Source organism: Apodemus sylvaticus, chromosome 17, assembly GCF_947179515.1.
Source record: "Apodemus sylvaticus chromosome 17, mApoSyl1.1, whole genome shotgun sequence".
Classification (NCBI taxonomy): Eukaryota; Metazoa; Chordata; class Mammalia; order Rodentia; family Muridae; genus Apodemus; species Apodemus sylvaticus.
Window position 1 is genome coordinate 8,677,353 of NC_067488.1, and position 19,663 is coordinate 8,697,015.

A 19,663-nucleotide genomic window follows, 5' to 3' on the forward strand; every position below is an offset into this window, starting at 1 on the left:
CTCCATCTTTATAGTAAATTACAAAACCTAGTTTGATTAGATTCACAAATAGCAAAAAAAAATTAAGCTAAAGTAAGTTGTTTTTAATTAAATATTCTAAAAAGTGAGGACAGGAAAATCTCTCAGACTGAACTGTTTAGGACATGGTCAGTGGTTGTATCAATGTCAGACCCATTCTAAATGAAAAAAGAATTTATCAATTTCAATTGGAACAGTAGATTACATTAATGGCTAACAATATTCTAAGTGAGGTCAAGTGGGGATTGCTGTGATTTGTAATTGGAGCCTTCTTTCAACCTGCTCTAATGATGCTGGCCTCTTCTTCCTTTGTAATTGCATTGTGTGTATGCAAATTAATTTCTCTTAAGTGCTTTAGAATTTATTCTATTAAGTAGTCTCATTTCCAATACAGTTTATAATATTCTTTTGCTTTAACCTTCTTTTTCAATCTTCAGCTCTGATTTTACCAGTTTTATTATATTCCATATAACAAAGCAGAGAGTGTATATGTATATGTATTTACAATATATACCAATATATATGTATATGTACATATATATTCAGCTAATTTCATATTCTGGAGAATGGGGGTATAAAGGTTGACATGGTAGAAAATGTTGCTTCATAATAAACATAAACATGGGTTTGAATATTTATTCAATCATCACCATTCAAGTAAAATTGCTTAAGGAAAACAATCTCCCAAACACATCCTTATAGGCTTAGATGTAGAAGTGATGTGCATTGTATATTTGTTTAATAAATGAGTCGATAAGTAAGTTTAGACAGAACTGAGTGTCTCATGTTTGTATGCAGCTGATTCATGGAAACACAATCTTTCTGGAATTATTATGAGCTACTAAAATAACAGTAAATACAACTGTTCTCAACCGTTATATGCTCATTCATTGGCCTTGAGAATAAAATGTGTGTGTATGTATATACGTATATATGTATATCTATATCTATATATAGATAGATAGATCATGCTTTCCTATAAAATATAATGTTTTTCCTAAAGTGCGCTTTGCTCAGGTTTAAAATTCTTAGCTTAGAAGATTAAGTTTTTAAATTGAAAAAAGACATTACGACCGTGTTAATAATAAGGTATTTACATCTCTACAGGGATTTAGGTGAAGAATAGACTTACATTTTTTGTGTAAACGGTCACATACTCATTAATGTTTTAAAAGAAATGGTGAAAGAAATGACTTTTATATTTGAAATAATGTACATTTTTCAGACTGACAAATTAGTGTTGCGTTTGAATTTTCAATGGAAATATCTTTACATGTAATAAATGTCATTCGCCACATCAACAATTGAGTTTACATCTATTCTTGTAGTCATGTGTCATGTAAGAAGATGGCTATTCCTGTATTTGGATCTTGATCAATTCTGTCTTATATCTAGTTGAAGTAATTTGAGTCGGGGTTCTATTGAATTAAGAAAACAGTGGTATGCATGTTATATTAGATAAATAACTTAGAAAAGGTAAGGAAATATACATTACATTAGATAACTTGGAAAAATAAGATGATTATTCTCACTAATTGAAAAAATATTGTGGTAAATAAGATGTTTTTGCTGTCACTTGATTGTTTAAACGACTCCTGGTTTATTTCCCAGACACTCTTCCTGAGTTTACTGTGACAAGACCTAAGTGATAAAGGGCTCAAATGTAATGCCCATGTATTTTGTGTACTTAACTAATGCTTTAAGGTTTTTTATTTTATAATTGGGAGTATCTGAAGAGGAGTATTAAAATAATAACCAGCTGGGATGCTTAAATATTTTCTATTGTTTAAAATAGGAATGTGCAACTTTAACTTTTTAATTAACGAGTAACCATATTCCTTTTTTTTTCATTCTGGAAGTCTATAATGTCAAGATAATGTCAGTGGAGCAGTTAATCCTGATAATCCAGACATAGAGTGGGTGACCCACCTTTGATGGTGACCTTCCCAGCTACATACTTTTGCTTGGTTTAGATATGAAGCAAGAAGAATTCTCAGTAGAGGGTTTCTGTAGACTAAAACTCTGCCTATGCTGGTAAAATCAGCACCAGGACCTATTCCTGTTACCTCGAGGTTTCAGAATTGTTTCTGTATATTCCTTTATTCCTGTGGAATAAAAATGGCTGTGGTGCTAGGTTTTCCAGTTCACATTATGAAGTATAAGTGTTAAATGAAAGGAAATATTGTTTATATGCTTCTTTTTTCATTTAATTATTTGGAAGATGTCAAGATAAAACTTATAACCTATGCTGGATGTACAGCCCCACATCAGACTCTTTTTTGATTATGTTCTATAGAGATTGCTTCAGAGGAAGTAGAAAATGAAATTGCTCATGGTTAATGCATTTGTTACTTTCCTGTTGATGAGACAAAATACCATGACCAAAGGCAATTTAAGGAAGGAAGAGCTTATTCAGTCTTATGGCTTTAGGGATAGAGTCCACAGTGGCAGGGCTGGCCAGCCCTTCTGCCATAGTAGCAGTATCACAAAGCTAATTGGTCACACATTATCTATGCACAGGAAGCAGAAAGAGGTAGTAGGGTGTAAGGTACGTTTATGGCTCCTAAAAGCCTGAGTCTAGTGATATAATATACTTCCTGTCACAGAGCTACACTTCCTAAAGGTTCCATACCCTCCATAAGTAGCAAGCCCAACTGGAGATCAAGTGCTCAAATACATCAGCCAATGAGGGCTAATTCCCATTTAAACTGCTATATTTGTCCCCTCGGACCATGAAGGCGCAGGGCTTCTCATGAGCTAAAATGAGTTCAGTTCAACTACAAAGGTGCTCATAGTCTTTAACAGTCTCAACACTGTTCCTAAGTCAAAATCTTCTATGAGATTTAAGGTGATTTTATATCTGCAACCTCTGTAAATTATAGATAGATGATAGATGGATAGATCTATAGAACTTAGTACATCATACATACATACATACATAAATGCATACATATATACATATATAATACATACACACTTACACTTTCTGAATACATAGAGGAAAAAATATATGTTAGCATCCCAAAAGTGGAGAATGGGAGATAATGAGAAATTATTGAGCCAACGAAATGCTGTCACATAAAATCCTGTCCTTCCATGTCCACTATCTATCTGAGGCTTCAGTTTGAAATAACTCAAGTGGCTCCCCAACTCAAAATTTGTCCCTTATATAATGCAAATTTCTTTCTTGGACTGGTTCTACCCCCTTAATGCTTTTTTGTTTGGCAAATATCTCACAGGTTGGCATCTTCAAATCCTTGGAGTCTCAACAACAACACGAGCTTTGCCATCACACCCTCATTCAGTAACCTTTTGCATCTCTTTGTAGACACTCTGATCCTGACATAAACAGCCTGTCCTTAACACCTTTCTAAAATATCCCAGGAAGAATTCACAGTTCCTTCTCTACTACACCTTCATGCCTGTAAAGGCAGAACCATGTTGGTGGGTGATACCTCAAAATCAGTTGCCAGTTTGGGATAGTTCATGGAAGCTTTTGTGGGCTCAAGCAATTACCAAGAAAACCCCTTAGTCGCTTCCCTTTTCAAATTGAAGCACATTTCCTACCCTCTATGCTATTATGTCCACTTCTCTGCCAATAGCCCTGAGATATGACTGGCCAGGTTCTGCCTGGCCTTCTACTCTACTAGACAGCCCTGCTGGACAGCTCTCTTGATCTGATACCTTACCCGTGGCCCCTTATACTGTCTCCATCTCCCCTCTCTCTCTCCCTCCTGTGGTTCTGCATCAGACCCCAAGCCTGGTAACCAAAACCTTACTTACCACTCTTCTGCCCAGCAATAGGTTCTTGGCAACATTCCTCAAGCAAAGGTTTTAAATGAAAGACCAAGGTTATATAGCATCACTTGGTGTACTTCAATATCTCCTAGTCCCTGGTGGCATGCAGACCTGAGGGCCAGTATTTACCATTACAATACATAGCAACATACCAAACTTCAAAAAATTATTGTTTTGACTCTAAGAAGTATGGACAATGATTTTTATATCACTATACTTATTTATTCCTTAGCTCCTCTAGATAAACAATATTTATTATTTACCAAGCAACTGAAGACGATTTGCAGAATACTGTTTTCTGCTTTAAAAGCCTGTGATGAGCTACCTTTATATTTATTGTCACTTTTCTTTTATAAGCCAAAATTCATCATCTTTAACAGGTATGCATTACTCTAATATGTTTTCTAGCTTCTGACACTTATTGAAGCTCTTAATATTGGTAGGCAACATTTATCCATTTACATAGTGTTTTAAGATATCTTTCTTGTTAGTAGGTACTTAACTATTTGAGTATTATGATATATGGTCATCATTATATCATTTGAAATAATGTAAACTGTGGAGAATTTCTTAAAGAAAGCAAAGTTTATTTCTCGTATTGTCTGTATTTTTAAATAATTATGTTCATTTCTGGGTATTTGATTTCAATATCAAAATCATTTTTTCTGAGTTCATCAGACCTAGAGAAAAAGTGCTTGGATGGGCTTCTCTATTAGAAGCACTATGAGAGGCCTCATTAGATATATTTGGAAATGAGCTTTTTAATCTGGACATTAGCACATGGTAGTACATGAAAGTTTGCAGAATTATTCTATCACCTTAGTCAAAATTATTGAAAAGCTGCAAAATAAAATTGTAAATACTAAGAATATTTTATATCAAATTCAGTACTTGGAAACATCTCTGAGATGTTTCAAAAGTACTATTCTGCTTAAGAATAATATATTCTTATACATGTCTAATAATGAGAATAATAATAATAATGATCAATAATAATAACACATTCAAAAATAGGAAAAAATGACAGTTTCTAGTATAACTCCTCCTGTGTCTAGGAAAGGAGCCAGCCTTGGGTCCGAGAGCAGATGTTGAATTTGTCAACGCCATGTTCATGAGTTGTATCTACTAGTCCGTTTGCTTTCTTCATTCCATCCTTCATTACTTACTTCCACAAAATCTGGTATGGATATCAAGTCTTTATACTAAAGAGATAAAAAGCCAAGAAGAGTAAGAGGAGATTAAATGAGATTGAATGAGAAAGAATGAGATTGATATAGCATTGAGCGTGCAGCTCCGTGGTAGACAGCTTGTCTAGTATACATGAGAGTGTAGATCCAGTGCCGTAGACATATTTAGAAAAGGGAATAACACAAATATTTAATGTACTGGAGATGTTAGATGTGTTATATATTTACAATTTAAAGCAGGTAAGAACTGTAGATTTAGTAGCTTTAAATGGTGGTATACAGTTTCACATCTGAGAATCATTTCTGGAGGAGGTGCTATCAACAGGACTAATATTCCTGAAAATTGTTTGAAATATTCTGATGTCTTTTGTATTCTGGATTAATGGAAATAAGGAGTCATATCATTTCTTATGCTGATAGTAACATAATGCATTTCATCAATGAAGTTTTAGTTTACTTAATAACTTACTGTTTTTATGGATATGAAGCCTGTAATTCAAGTGCTGTGAAAAACTAAGATTTGCCATGAGTTGAGGCTAATCCGGGATACATAGTGAGTTCTAGATCAGCCCAAGCTACAGAAGGAAGGAGAGAGAGAGAGAGAGAGAGCACGCGCGCGCGTGAGAAAGAGAGAGAGAGAGAGAGAGAGAGAGAGAGAGAGAGAGAGAGACAAAGACAGAGACAGTGAGAGATTGATACACACACACACACACACACATACACACACTAACCCAAAGCAAAGGAAGGAGAGAGAGAGAGAGAGAGAGAGAGAGAGAGAGAGAGAGAGAGAGAGAGACAAAGACAGAGACAAAGACAGAGACAGTGAGAGATTGATACACACACACACACACACACACACACACACACACACACACATACACACACTAACCCAAAGCACATCTTTACTCTGAAGAATATACTTTGAAATGGATCTTCACTATTTGAATCCCATGCTTGTTTCTTGAAATTTTTGGGACAAGGATGTGAAATTTTTCTTGTGATCTCCTGTTGTTCACAGAAGTTTTCCACTCTCTCCTCCTGCAACGCTTCCCCAGGGCTTACATTTAATTGTTCCTATCAGTTTGTCTGTGGACTGTCCTATGGGCACAGACATTCTGTCTTCCAAATGAAGTGGCAGCTCATTGTGTATTAGATCACTTCTCATGGCTGCCATGAGTGCGAGCTCACTTCCAAGCTTCCAATTATTTTAAAGAAAATAATGGAGCATGAGAGAGTTGGAAAGCCAGGCTTGGAATCCAGAATAATACCAATTCTATCAATAAGTTTATCGTTAGGAAACTAAATTTCCTTAGTTTGAACCACATTCTTACACATATGACAATAAAAATTGTATCATTCTGTCTGTGTACTACCTATAACCCTACCAGATACAAAACATTATGGAGGTATCTGGAGTCACCATTATAACAAAGAAACCAATGAAAAACAACATAGGTGTTTACAGGGTACAAGGTCCCTGCCTTGTGGACTTTTAGTATAGAGGCAGAGTGAATCAGAGTGTTTATTGGACAGTGGTAAGCGAGCTTCAAAGGATGATGGAAGATTTGTTCATAAAAAAGATAGTCATTTTTTTTTAGAAATATACTGGCCAGTAAGGCCTTTAAGCCACAATAAGTCTGACTATCAATACCAAAAAGTAGCATGAAAGACCCTGGCTTTGTCCCAATTTTTGTTGTTATTTTTAAGTGACTTTAAATGTGTGTGTGTGTGTGTGTGTGTGTGTATGCCTGTCAACAAAGATTTAATTTTTAGAAGTACTGTAAGATACCAAGAATATTTATTTTAACAGTACGATGCTCACACTTTGGAAATAAGTATCTTTATGTCAGGATGATGCTTTAGGAATCATATCTTCCCAGGACTAAGGGATTGTCAAATAAAATAAATACATAATGTGTTTTCCAGCAATACTACACACTGACGAGAACTGAGCAATATTATTATGGTTCAGTACTTTTCACTGTGTAGAGCTGATGTTCCCAAGATTCATGTAAGGATTCACAGTGCATTACAGTCTACACAGTGTTTAAGTAACAGTGCTAGGTTTGGGTTGTGAACTCATAGGGTCAATATTATTTAGTCACATGCCATATTTTTAGTATTTTATAAGTTATAAACCCTTCACACTAATAATCTAGCTACATTTGTTGCCAAATCAAAATGTTCTCTAAATCAAATTCTAAAATTCTTTAATAGAATACCTCTCAGAGTGGGTGTGTTTACTTCCCAGTTGCTGACTGAAAGAACTTCACATTAACTTAATATTTGCTTCCACCAGATTAAAGATTTTCAGATAGATTCCTTGGGTCATTCACTCATCTGTTTAATCCCGACTGGTTCTGTAGTGTTGCCATTTGCTGGGCCATACTTCTACTCCTAAAAGGAGACTCAGCCTGACCTTTCCTTCCAGGAAAAGCTCCCTACATTTCAGTTGGTGCCTATGGATGTTTATATAGGCAAGGCTGTCAGTGTAATCCTCCTCTCCATCTAAACCATGGTACCAGGTTGAATACCTACTAGACCTTAGGTTACTACTGCCTACCAGCAAAAGAGTATCCAACAAATCAACAAATAGGTCATTTGGGTCATTAAAAATCATCTGAAACTTGTGGCACGTCCTAATGTAAGCGAAATAACTAGATAGAAACCAATGAAGGCAACCTAGGAGAAAGCATGGGGGATTTTTGACAGATTGCATGGTGACTAAACAAAGAAATGAGGGTGACTGAAGTTTAAGGTCATGAATCCTGAGTCAGTTTATTGACCTTTCCCTCATGTAAAAAGTCTTCCTTGCTCAACTTCATTAGTCATAAGGGAAATGCAAATCAAAACAACCCTGAGATTTCACCTTACACCAGTCAGAATGGCTAAGATTAAAAACTCAGGAGACAGCAGGTGTTGGCGAGGATCTGCATATATGTTCTTTGCATATATGTTACGACTGTTACCTTGGTGTTTTATGGAAATCCTAACAGTGAAAGCAGCTGTTCCTCTGATTCTTTTGCCTGATCTTGGAACTCTTTTCCATCTATGATGTTTCCTTGTCCAATCTTGATATGAGAGCTTTGAGGTTGTCGTAGTGTATCTTGTTTTGTCATGTATTGCTGTTGCCTCTTGAAAGCTTACTTTTTTCTAAAGAGGAAATGGGGAGGAGTAGATCTGGGAATGATGGAAGGTAGGAGCCAGGTTGAGGGGAGTGGAGGGAGGGGAGACTGTGGTCAGGATATATTGTATGAAAAAGAACCCATTTTCAATAAAAATTAAAAAGGAAAAAAAAAGGCTTCCTTTCTCACTTTGCATCACACAGGATCTATGGCTGATTATTCTCCAAAGTTTCCTTTGGAGTTTCTTCTCCTGGAGAAATCGGGCTTCTGCTAGCAGCCCTGGAAAGTCCAGACTCCAGTCTTCCCCCTGCGGCTTCTCTGAGACTGGTGCTCCCCAAGGTTGCTTCCTGTGTCTACCAGGCAAGCCTGCTTTATTTCCACAATGATTCCCCTTAAGCATAGAGCTTCGGAAGATAACGCCCTCCCCCGCACTGTTTCTCAAGATTCAGAACAGGAAGTGCTGTTTGGTCAGGCTGTGACATGGAGTGCTGTCTGGAAGGTCAGAGCAGGTCCCTGGCAGCAGGGAAGCCCACTGTGGCAGATTTCTGAGCAAAGGACTCTTGCCTTCCTTCCAGCAACTTAAAAGGTCAAAGGACAGCGGCCCCTCCTTCCATTACCCTTTCCAAAGTTAGTCCATAGCGAGGCACACCCGGCACATGCTTCTAGATACCTGCCATGGGTCTTTTACCCCATATCTTTGTTCATGTGCGTAGACCATAGTCGGAAGTGCAAAGTAAGATGATTCCTCCCCCCTACACACACACACATACATTAGACATGAACTTGGAACATGTAGCTGAATACTTTCTAGTAAGTTTGCATCATGGTGTTTATAAAGCACCTACAGTTGTTAATCTAGGCCAGCAGTTTTCATCCTGCAGGCCATGATTTTGGGGGACGTGGGGGGCGGGGAGAAGTCAAACAAGCCCTTTCAGAGAAGTAGCATATTTGATATCCTGCATAGTAGATATTTACATTATAATTCATAAAAGTCACAAGTTATAGTTATAAAATACCAACAAAAAATGGTTTTAAGGTTGAGGCTCACCACAACATGAGGAACTGTTGTCACAGCAATACGAGGGTTGAGAACCACTGATCTAGATCATGAGCAGTATTATTTCCTGTACCATATTTTATCTCTTCCCCCTTTCAGAAAGATGATAGTTACAAGTGGTCCTTTTCAGTGGATCTTCCCATAGAAACCTTGCTTTATAATTAATTATCAAGGCCATTCAAACTAACACAGTGAAAATTACCCACATTTGTAATGCACACAACATTTCAGAGGATTCTTAGATAATTTGTTCCCTAGACAATGATGCATATATTGATATCTTCCTATAACTTTCTAGAAGCATTAGCCCAAGGAAATGGTTTGCATTGTTGTTGTTGTTGTTGTTGTTTGGGGTTGGGGGGGTGAGATGGTTTCTCTGTATAGCCCTGGCTGTCCTGGAACTTACTCTGTAGACTCAGAAATCTGCCTGCCTCTGCCTCCTGAGTGCTGGGACTAAAGGCCTGCACCTCCACTGCCGGGGTATGGTTTGCATTCTTGAGAATCACAACTTTGTGAGTTGCTGTGGATTTTTATAAAACGCCAGTATCTTTACAGAGTTTTCAGGCACCAAATGCAACCTTTACGAGGGGATGTTTCTCTTCCACTGACACATTATGCTAACTTTTGCAGTGCAATTACAAGCTAATTCAGAGTTCTCTGTGATAGACTAATAGCTACTGATCTGCTTCTGTCACATAGAACCTCCTCATGCACTTATAATACCATATGCAGCGCTCTGTTCTTACCACGGGTGGACATTTTTCTCTATATAGACTCATCTTTGGCAAATCATTAATGGAACATCAAAAAGATCCCATCTGTTAGAGTTACATATGGCTAAGATCAGAATTATCAAATATCTCATTTTTTCTTTATTCCTTTTTTCTTTTTTTTTCTCCCCCTCTTTCTTATCCTCACAATAAATGTAGTTGTCAGCAGGATAAGTTCATGTGCCGGATAAGGTCACAATTTCATTTAGTGACAACTTCCAACAGTAGGAACTTACAAGGTTCGATTTATTAAAGAGTCAGAAGTGATAAGATCACTGCTTGGCCAGGCTGATTTATCAGAGTTTGACTGGAGTACTTGAATAGGGAATGTCGTATTTCAAGTTTATGTTCAAAACAGTAGTTTAGTGTGTGTTGTGACTGTATGACTCAAAAACTGAGACAGGGAATTAGAAAAGCTCTCCTTATACGGCACTTTGTTGCCATCACCTAAAAGCTATCATTTTCTGAGTCAAACAATGCTTAGGGACGCATCAATATAGCATAAAGGAAATGGAGTTGTTTGTCTTAGAAGGAAGATGGGACGTGCATTTATTAGTGCTTGAGGAAACTGGTGGGAAGACTGTGGTTTGGCTTTGCAGACATTCGATAGGCAAATGTCCTAACCTTGTGTGTCTGGCAGGCAGCTGTCAAATGGTTAAACCATAAAACAGCAAGGAGTGCTGCCATACTTTGGCCACCTTGGCTGACTTTGAAAATGTCTCAGAATCTTTGAGCGCTTTTTGAACTCAGCATGACTTCAGGGCTGTCCATGTTTGATACCATGATGTATAATGTTTTCCAACCATGAAGAAAATATAAATATGGGTTCTGAAGCTATAGCCTTCTGCTCTAGTGAGGCCTGATAAACATTACAAACCAATTCATGTGGTCTGCTTTGAAATTTGGTTATATATTTAAAACTAAGTTTAAACCAATCCAGAGTTTATTTTCAGCAAATGAAATAGGATCTTCTATCATCTCATTTACTTGAAACCCCCCCCATCCTTTATGAAAGCTAAGCCCACATATGCTTATGTTACCAACTTGATGCAGCATTTAGTTGGAGCTGAATTCAGCTGATTGTGAATAGTGATGTTAAGAATCCCACATCTTTCTCTTCTTTTATATGCTACTATTTTTATAGACTTTTGTTTCTAAAGAGGTATTTTAAGAAATCCTTTTAAGGGAGGAAGCAATTGAAAGCACCTTCATTGACAAAGATTTGAGGTCATTTCTGGTGACTGAAATTATTTTTTCCACTGGTCAATTTATTTTATGTAGCCCTAAAACTGGCTTGATATTTTTAAAGCTGTGCGGTACTTAGTAGTGGTTTGACTTCACTTCTTTTCTTTTCTTTTTTTTTTTTAAAGTGGAGCTATCATAAGCCTTTGAGTAATCACAGACTTTTAAAAGTATGCATTATCAAGAAGATAAGAGAAACAGCCCTCAGCACTAACAATATTATCTTTTACCAAAATTGATTAGCGTGTCCTAAGTGTCTCAGATACTTTCTGTGAACCTACACAGTATGTTAAAAAAATAAAGACTTTGTTTTGAAGAACAGCTACAAAAATATGAATGAGACAGACAAATAGAGGCATCATTTTTCCGTTATCTCTAGCTTTTGCACATGAGGTGTGTCCATGAAAGCAGTAGGTGACTGATCAAAGGAAACACGTGAATATTATAAAATGAAGAGAAAACATGCTAAGACAATTCTTTCTGATATGAAAGTCAACTTTAAATGTCCTACAGTTGACACCTATCATATTATGAAAATGTGTATATAATGTTGTTCAACTTCAATTTTGCAAGTATCACCCGCCAAAAAGCATTGTCTAGCCAGAGGTAGACATTTTAAAACTCTCTGGATCCACTCGTTCATATTCTTTGTTGAGGTAAAAGAAATTATGAAATAGACTCTGAATGTAGTGGGAATATGAGGAATAATCAGTTTTTGAATTCAAAGAAACATCATGATGGAAAACTGCTTTTGTGCTTGATCATGCAACATTAATATAGCCTGTTAAGGCAAAAGCACGAGGGGTGTTTACCAGGCATCAGTAACAATTCCCAGAACAGGGTAGACTCTGAGCAGGAGATGAGGAAGCAGGGATGATAAGGAAGACTGTCCCCTCTGTGGCAAGAACACAGTCATCAGTGCAGCAGAAGCCTTCACTAGGACAGCCCCATGGAAGGAGTGCGCTCTGGGTAGAGACACTAGGTCAAAAAAGAGTGACTGCAAGATCTTGTATCCAAGATTAGTGGAATTTTAATAAGCTTATCCTGCAGGGATGGTGCCCGCAATGGAAGCTGGTCTGTCACTTAGTCAGAGTTGACAAAACCATGAAATCTTCTGATAGGAAAGGCAAATCTGGGAGATACGAGAAGAAAGATAACTAAAATATGAAGTGATTTGGATGGTGGAAACAAAGAACAGTGTGACTACAGACACAAGTGGACATCGGGAAATCATTCGGTGAATTAATAAAGATTTGTTAGGTTCTTTGCATAACAATAATCATTGCTTTTTTTTTTTAAATCCAGCAGCTGAAATTCAAACTGTTAAATAACTTCCCATGGTGGCCATGATATTCCCATTACTCTTTTGCCATCCTGCACAGAACCCTCCCTAAGCCTCCCATTCCGCACTGATCCCTTCTCTCCAGAGACTAGAACTTCACCTCCTCACCAGTCATGATTTTCATAAAGAGCTTCATCCTTCTTCCACAGATCGTTACGCAACCCCTCAGCCTCTCCAAAGGCATGTGGCTGAAGACTCTGTGCTCACAAACTGAAAACCTGAGTATCATTCTTAAAATATTCTTCTATAAAAAAATATAGATAGCAACTCAGTTCAATCATTTTACTATCCCACCAATGCAGACTCCATAACCTATACCACATTCCAGGCCCGGGTTTACATCGTTTGCTTCTCTGTATTGGAGCCTTGATTGTTGTCTAGGGCTTAATATATATCAAATCATGTTTGTAGAATGAATGAATGCATAAAGAAATGAGAGCCGGATTAGGTATGCAGTTTAGCTTTTCTTACAAACTTCAAGTGAAACATCCATTTTATGACAATCTGGTTGTAGTACTAGGATCTATCACTCAGGAGACTGATAAAGCTCAGGAAAATAAATAATACATGAACCATCAGAGTTGGAAAATACCTACTAAGTAGGAAGGGCTGTTATTATCTTAAGAAGAAATTTTTAAGGATTGCTCAACTGATTATTGTACAAATTGGGGTAAAAAGCATCTTGCTTTAAGTGAAATAATACTTCACATAATGCCTATCAATATTTAAAATAATTAAAATGGCATACTATTAAGTTGCATGTAAGGTAAATATAACTTCCAGTCATCAATGTCATATTTTTGTTGTTTCTTGGTACCAAATGCGTATTAATACCTTATGCTGTGCTGTGGTTTTTTTTTAAACATGGTTACAAATAGTTGATTTATTTTAATCTCTTTTGGCAATTACAAAGAGTTCCCCCAAACTTCAGAATAGCTTCTCAGTAAGCAAGGAAGAAGACTGGTTTTTGCCTGCTTGGCTAATGAAGTAGAAGAGGGTGAGTTGAGAGCTTAGACATTTAACTGGGCATTTAAGAACTCACAAAGTATTTTGGTCTGTTGAAAATTTTAATATATAGTCAGAGACATCTGACAACTTAGGGGGTACTTGGATATTACTTTATGATCTGGCCTAAGTCCTAAGTTTCTAGTTCTCATTCCATTAAAGACAGCCCTGATTGTTAATCCACGGGTGTAGATAAGAGTCACTGTTTGACTGAAGCCGAACCTTTCCAAATGAAATATGTCAAAAGCAGAACGACAGGATGGATTACTCTTCAAGGAGGTTTTCGAAGATTTTCATGATTCCTCTAGTGTCTCTTAAGAATGATATGGCTTTTAAAAATGTATAAACATAAGCAAATTTATTTGAGCACCATCATTATGTACAAATGAAAAGTCTAAATTTTTAGTGAAGGCATTATTTACATGTTTTAACAGTTGACCATTTTTTTTAATTCTTATCTGAGGGAAATTAGATATTTCTTTGTAAATACAAAATTACCCTTAAAGGTTTAAACAAATTGACATGCATAAATTGAAAGACACTTTCTACACAATTTTTTGGCACTAAAGCAGATTGCTAGAGGAGCTGCGGGGCATGACTCAGTTGGTAAAGCCCTTGCCTTGAAAATAGCTTGCTGGCCGTGCTTTGTCTTTGACAAATTTTCCAGGGAAAGTCTGCTGATTCCAATATATTAATCAAAAGTATTGCACAAGGGTTTAAAACTCTTTCAGAGGAAAAATCTCAGAAGTGGGTCTGCTATTCCATATGCCAAAAAGAAATAATACTCTTACCTATCCATATTCTGAATAAGCCCCAGAGTTTAGCATGTAAGTTCTGATGTTATTTGCCAACAAGGCATTCTTTTTATTAAACTGTTTTTGAAGTCTGGATTCATATTCCTCACCGGTGGTCATTCTTGGTTCTGTCTGCTCTGCTCTCGTAAAGCGCACTGAAGGACATCTACCTGTCTTGATGTGATGGGCTCTCTCATTATAAAAGCAGTAGCTAAGGGGAGGGTATGAGAAGGGTCTATGTATGTACAGTCCCTAAGGGTAGAACATGAAAGCACTCTCCGCTTCCGTTCGGAGACACGGATGAATTGTTATTTCGTAATGGAAACATTTTAAGCATTGTGCTATATTTTAGTATAGAAAAGATTTGCAGGCCTTTATTTATGATTTAGGAAATGAGTAATAATAAGAAAACAAAAAATGAGCATCATTTCATAAATAAAGAGGGTGATACAAATATAAAAATAGGGAAGGAAGCAATATCACTGAGCTCAGTTTGATTGGGTTGCTTTTAAAAACCTGAAAATTGAAACTATCCTCCATATCAAGGTCCCCACACATATGTGGCAACTAGAGACTATTACAGCGGAGTGTACTGAGTTCCACTTTGATTTTTTTCTGTTTTCTAAACTTTGTGGCTTTCTAGCTAGAGTTATCTTTATTTAATAATCCCTCGTTCTTAATGTGCTGTTGAACAGGCCAAGAGGAAATGCCAACATGAGAGAGTAAACTCTACTGACACAGTATTTTAAAATGTCAAAAGATTTAGATTGTCATTTGACACAACAGTACTTTAAATCTGTACTAATTCTTTACACTAATTCTGTAATGAGACTTCCTGTTCATTTTAAACCATGTTCAAAACATTTAGATTTTATCCATTTTATTTTATAGTACCTTATCAATTAACCAAGTATTCAGTTAATTCCTAGCCTATAAAATGCACATAATATCTTTATATTTTTTTGTTTTCCTTTAGTGATTTTGAAATGTTTCTGTGGTATAGGAAGAATATAGTCTTGAATGGACAAAAAGAGAGAACCGAAACAGTTTTTATGAAAGAAAAGAAGCAACATTCTTTATTGCATATGTACTTATTTTGTCTGTTGAAACTAATAATTCCAGAAGATTGCCAACTGCTATTAGAAACTCTCCAGATAAATGTTCTTCAAATGTTTTGAGTAGACACAATAATTTCACCCATCATTTTAATCTCCAAAGTCTTCTTCCTGTTTTGGCATTAAGTCGGTGCTTTTTAAGGAAATGTTGCTTTTTAAGGATGACTTCAGTGGATACTGACTGTGGAAAGTGCAGAAAAGAAACTGGACAGAGTTGAACACATTATAAAGACATACGTTCCTAAAAGAACAACAAAACAGTTGTTTCTCTGGGAAGTGTAGTCAATTCTCTTTATATGAATCCTGAAAACATTGGCTGGGTAGAGCAAATGCAGAACAGGTTCTGTGGGTCAGGTATGTGTGTAAGAGTTCTAATCTCCTGTGTTCTCACATCTGCAGGGGAGCTAGAAGTGTTTCAGAGAGATGGGGAAAGGAAGATTCAGAGTCGGCAGCAGCTTCCTGTGGGAACAACCTGGGGCCCTTTTGCTGGGAAGATGGACTTGAACAATAATTCCTTGGTATGTGGACTTTCTAAGATGTTTCAACACCCTTCTCAGTCTTTATGCCTGTTTTCTCTACAGTTGAATTTCAGAAGAAATGGTTATATTTTTGCTGATTTTGTGGGTTTCAAATCATTTCCCGATGGTTTGCCTCTGATTACTACATGAAAAATCCCAAAAGAAACAACTTAATCATGTCAAATGGTTGACGAGTGAGGTCACTTATCAGCTACTTCTGTATCTGTTAGCCAAGCTTAGTACTGTGCATGTGGACCTCTAATTTTCAGAAGACACAAATTGTCGGTGTACATAGAGAATAAGATTCAGCTTTGCTAGCCTTCCATATACTGCCTGTAACTGCAAGGGCACGGCTCCAGCCAGCATTGTAAATTATGTTCACATTTTATTTTTTTATATATATATTTTTTATTTTCTATATTCTTTGTTTACATTCCAAATGATTTCCCCTTTCCCGGATCCCCCCTCCCCGTATGTCCTATAAACCTTCTTCTCTCCATCCATTCTCCAATCACCTCCCTCCTTTTTCTCTGTCCTTATATTCCCCTCCAATGCTAGATCAAGCCTTTCCAGGATCAGGACCCTCTCCATACTTCTTCATGGGAGTTATTTGTTATGCAATTTGTGCCTCGGGTATTCAGGGATTCTGGGCTAAAAGTTCTGAGGTCAGAAAAATCACAAGAGCTGAGTTCTCAAACCACCGAAAGGTTCAAAAGGCAAGCGGTAGACTTCCTAGTGTCCCATCTCACCTAGATGCTTCTATTTGTTCTCTAGCCCTCACTGCTTAACTGATGTCTGAGAACTAAGATAGTAATCATACTTAGACCTGCCACCAGATGCCACCAGGACATTTCCTCATTTTTTTTGGACATCGTGTCAAAAGTTTCTTCCATTGAAATGACACCTGTAGTTTATTTATGAACTAGTGAAGTTTTTCCTATTTGTTATATAAAAATCATCGATATTAAAATAAACATTCAATTCATCTTCACACACACACACACACACACTCACACACACACACACATTATGTACACGTGCATACAAGATGGTAGTTTCCTGACATTTTACCCTCTGTCAAACTGTTATGTATAACAAATAAACCTACTTGGGAAGGTTTAACTTCTTATTCCTCCCTATAGGTCAGCATGATGTGGCTTTAACACATTTAACCATTTCAAAAGCTATGCTGTGACGCTGAATATTTTTAAATAATGCAGTTTATATTTGAAGGGTTCAGTATTTTTGCAACTATGTAAGGCAAATGAGTCTTTGGTAGTACTAGATCAACTGTTGCTAATAATTCTCTACAGAAATGACTTACTAATTCAGTTTATACTTTTGAGAGTCTAAATCTCTAACTATTTGTAAGCAGTACCATTTTAATTATAAAATTTAAATATTTTATTAAAGTAAACATTTTAAATATTTTCCCTTGGAAAAATATGTTCTCTTCCAGAACATATATCAAGCTCTCTGCCATTCTATATAACCTGTTCTACCTTATTGTACGAGTCCATAGTGAATGCTTACTTAAGCAAACATATATAAATCTGATTGATTAGTTCATTTACCCATCCTAATAAGTCTGTATTTCCATATTTTTTGCTTCAGAGATGAGAAAGACAGAAGTTCTGCCTATTGATTCCAGAAATTTTAAGTTTGGTTTTTGAATTTTTAAGAATGTCTAAGTCTTTCCATTCTCCTTCTTCAGGAGAATATAAAATATTTTTAGCACAACTTAAAAGTAAAAGAAAATTTTGTTTGCTTAACCTTGGACAAAATTTTGGCTAGACTACTTAACAGTTAGTAATTAGTCAAATATTTATGCAATTTTATTGCATCTTTAGAATTTGGACAGTACTTCAATATGTTTTTCATAACATGAAGACACATTTTCCTTATCAAAATCATATAGCTTACTAACCCTTCATTACACAACTTTGAATCAAATTTGAATTAGAACACTCGTTTAAACTACTTGTTTGCCAACCAATGTAATGTTACTCTCCTAATACTCATGATGTTGGCTCAGGAGATTCAGCACACTAATTAATCCAACACAGTAATTAATTGAGTCACCATGCCAGATGTCAAATCCTTTTTATATCTTTCAAGTCTCAAACGTGAAGTGTATTAATAATATTCCATTTCTGTGGTAAGCCTTTGTAGATCGTGCATTTGTATGTATATAGGATGTTCCAAGAAACATACTTCTATAGAATAAACAGAAAAAAATGATTAGACAAGATGTTATTCTTGGAATAATATAAAGGACTGAATATATAAATAGATTTTCACTTACCAATAGTCTCTTATCTTGGTAGATGCTTCATGCTGTAAAGGTTTGATAATAGCAGCAACAGCATTGTAAATGCATGTTTTGGACCAGGTATACTTTACATGAGAGAAAACAATACTTATCTCTGTAATAAAGTATTGCAAAAGGAAAGATGTACACTTCAGTAAGTTAAATCTTTACTTTCTGAGAAATTATTTAATATTGCAATCCAAGATGCAATCTCAGAAATGTTGTCTATAATGTAGAAATAATACCACTTGGCTTATAAAGATTTTTTGAGACGAAGAAGCAATCATGAATTATCAGCAGATATTTGCTCCTGGTGCTTGCCTGTCACCTGTACAAATGGATCTATTGCAACAAAACACATTAAGAGCTTCACAGAGCCCAGACCAAACATGTAACACTGTTGACTGTTGTGTTCAGAGACATTACATGTTTAAATGTAACTATTTGCCAAGTGATTATTATGATTCTGCATATAAACAGAACCAAGTGGGTGTGTCTGGGTATAGAGATTTGTTATAAGGATTTGTGTAAGGCAAGAAGAGGGCTTTGTAAGTCCATAATTGGTATTGTGGGTTGCTAAACTGAGATCAAGATGAGTTCTTGGTATAGTTAAAGGCTGTCATTTCCCTGTGCCTGGAGTAGTCGATCTATTTGTTTTATTTAGACTGTTAATTTGTTGAGTGAAACCTACCTGTATCGTGGGGTGTTATTTCCTTTGTTCAGGGTTTATTAATTTAAACATCAGTTCCAGTTTAAAACATCATCTGAGTTAACACATAAAATTGACAATCTAAGAGTTTTCGAAGTCTCTGACATCTTGAGAGTTTCCTTTTGGTGAGTGACATTATGCCCCTGAGGAATTGCTCAGCCGGTCCAATGCTTACACTTCAACATTGCACAATAACATGAAGTGTGGTTGTAGTTTCTTATATTAGTGGTTTTGAAAGTCTTAGGACTTTTTTTTCTTATGACTTTAGTGATTTGGAATATAAAGGACTAGCAGCAGAATAGTCTTTTAAGTCACTTTAAATTCTGACCAAAATCTGCCCTGAAGAGCGAAAGTATGTACGTATTATGCCTTTGATAATTTTTATATCCTTCCAAATACAATGATCCTTGTGATAAGCTAAATCTTTCATCAATATTAGTGCATAGTAGTAACTAATATTATCAAAGACCAATGCTAATTTAAAAGGTTGAGTGTCTAGAATTTTGGTGGCATTTGCCTTATCTTGCCTGTGATTGCACCCACTGTCCACAGCTAGCTAATTGAGTGGATTCAGCCAACTTCTGGAATCATTTTATGTACACCCTTAATTAAACAGAACACATATACAAAGTCCCACATTGCCATGTAATATTAAATTCATCATGGCCTGAT

At 36.3% G+C, this 19,663-nt stretch overlaps 1 protein-coding gene across 2 annotated transcripts in view; it reads left to right on the top strand.

Annotated features, from left to right (window-relative positions):
* The window catches only part of Zfpm2 (zinc finger protein, FOG family member 2), a 446,056-nt gene that overhangs the window by 204,908 nt on the left and 221,485 nt on the right, over positions 1-19,663 (top strand). For both annotated transcript variants that reach the window (XM_052161357.1, XM_052161358.1), the window contains one exon: positions 15,853-15,971. In XM_052161357.1, coding sequence (XP_052017317.1) covers positions 15,853-15,971 — 119 coding nt within the window. The remainder of the gene's footprint in view (positions 1-15,852; positions 15,972-19,663) is intronic.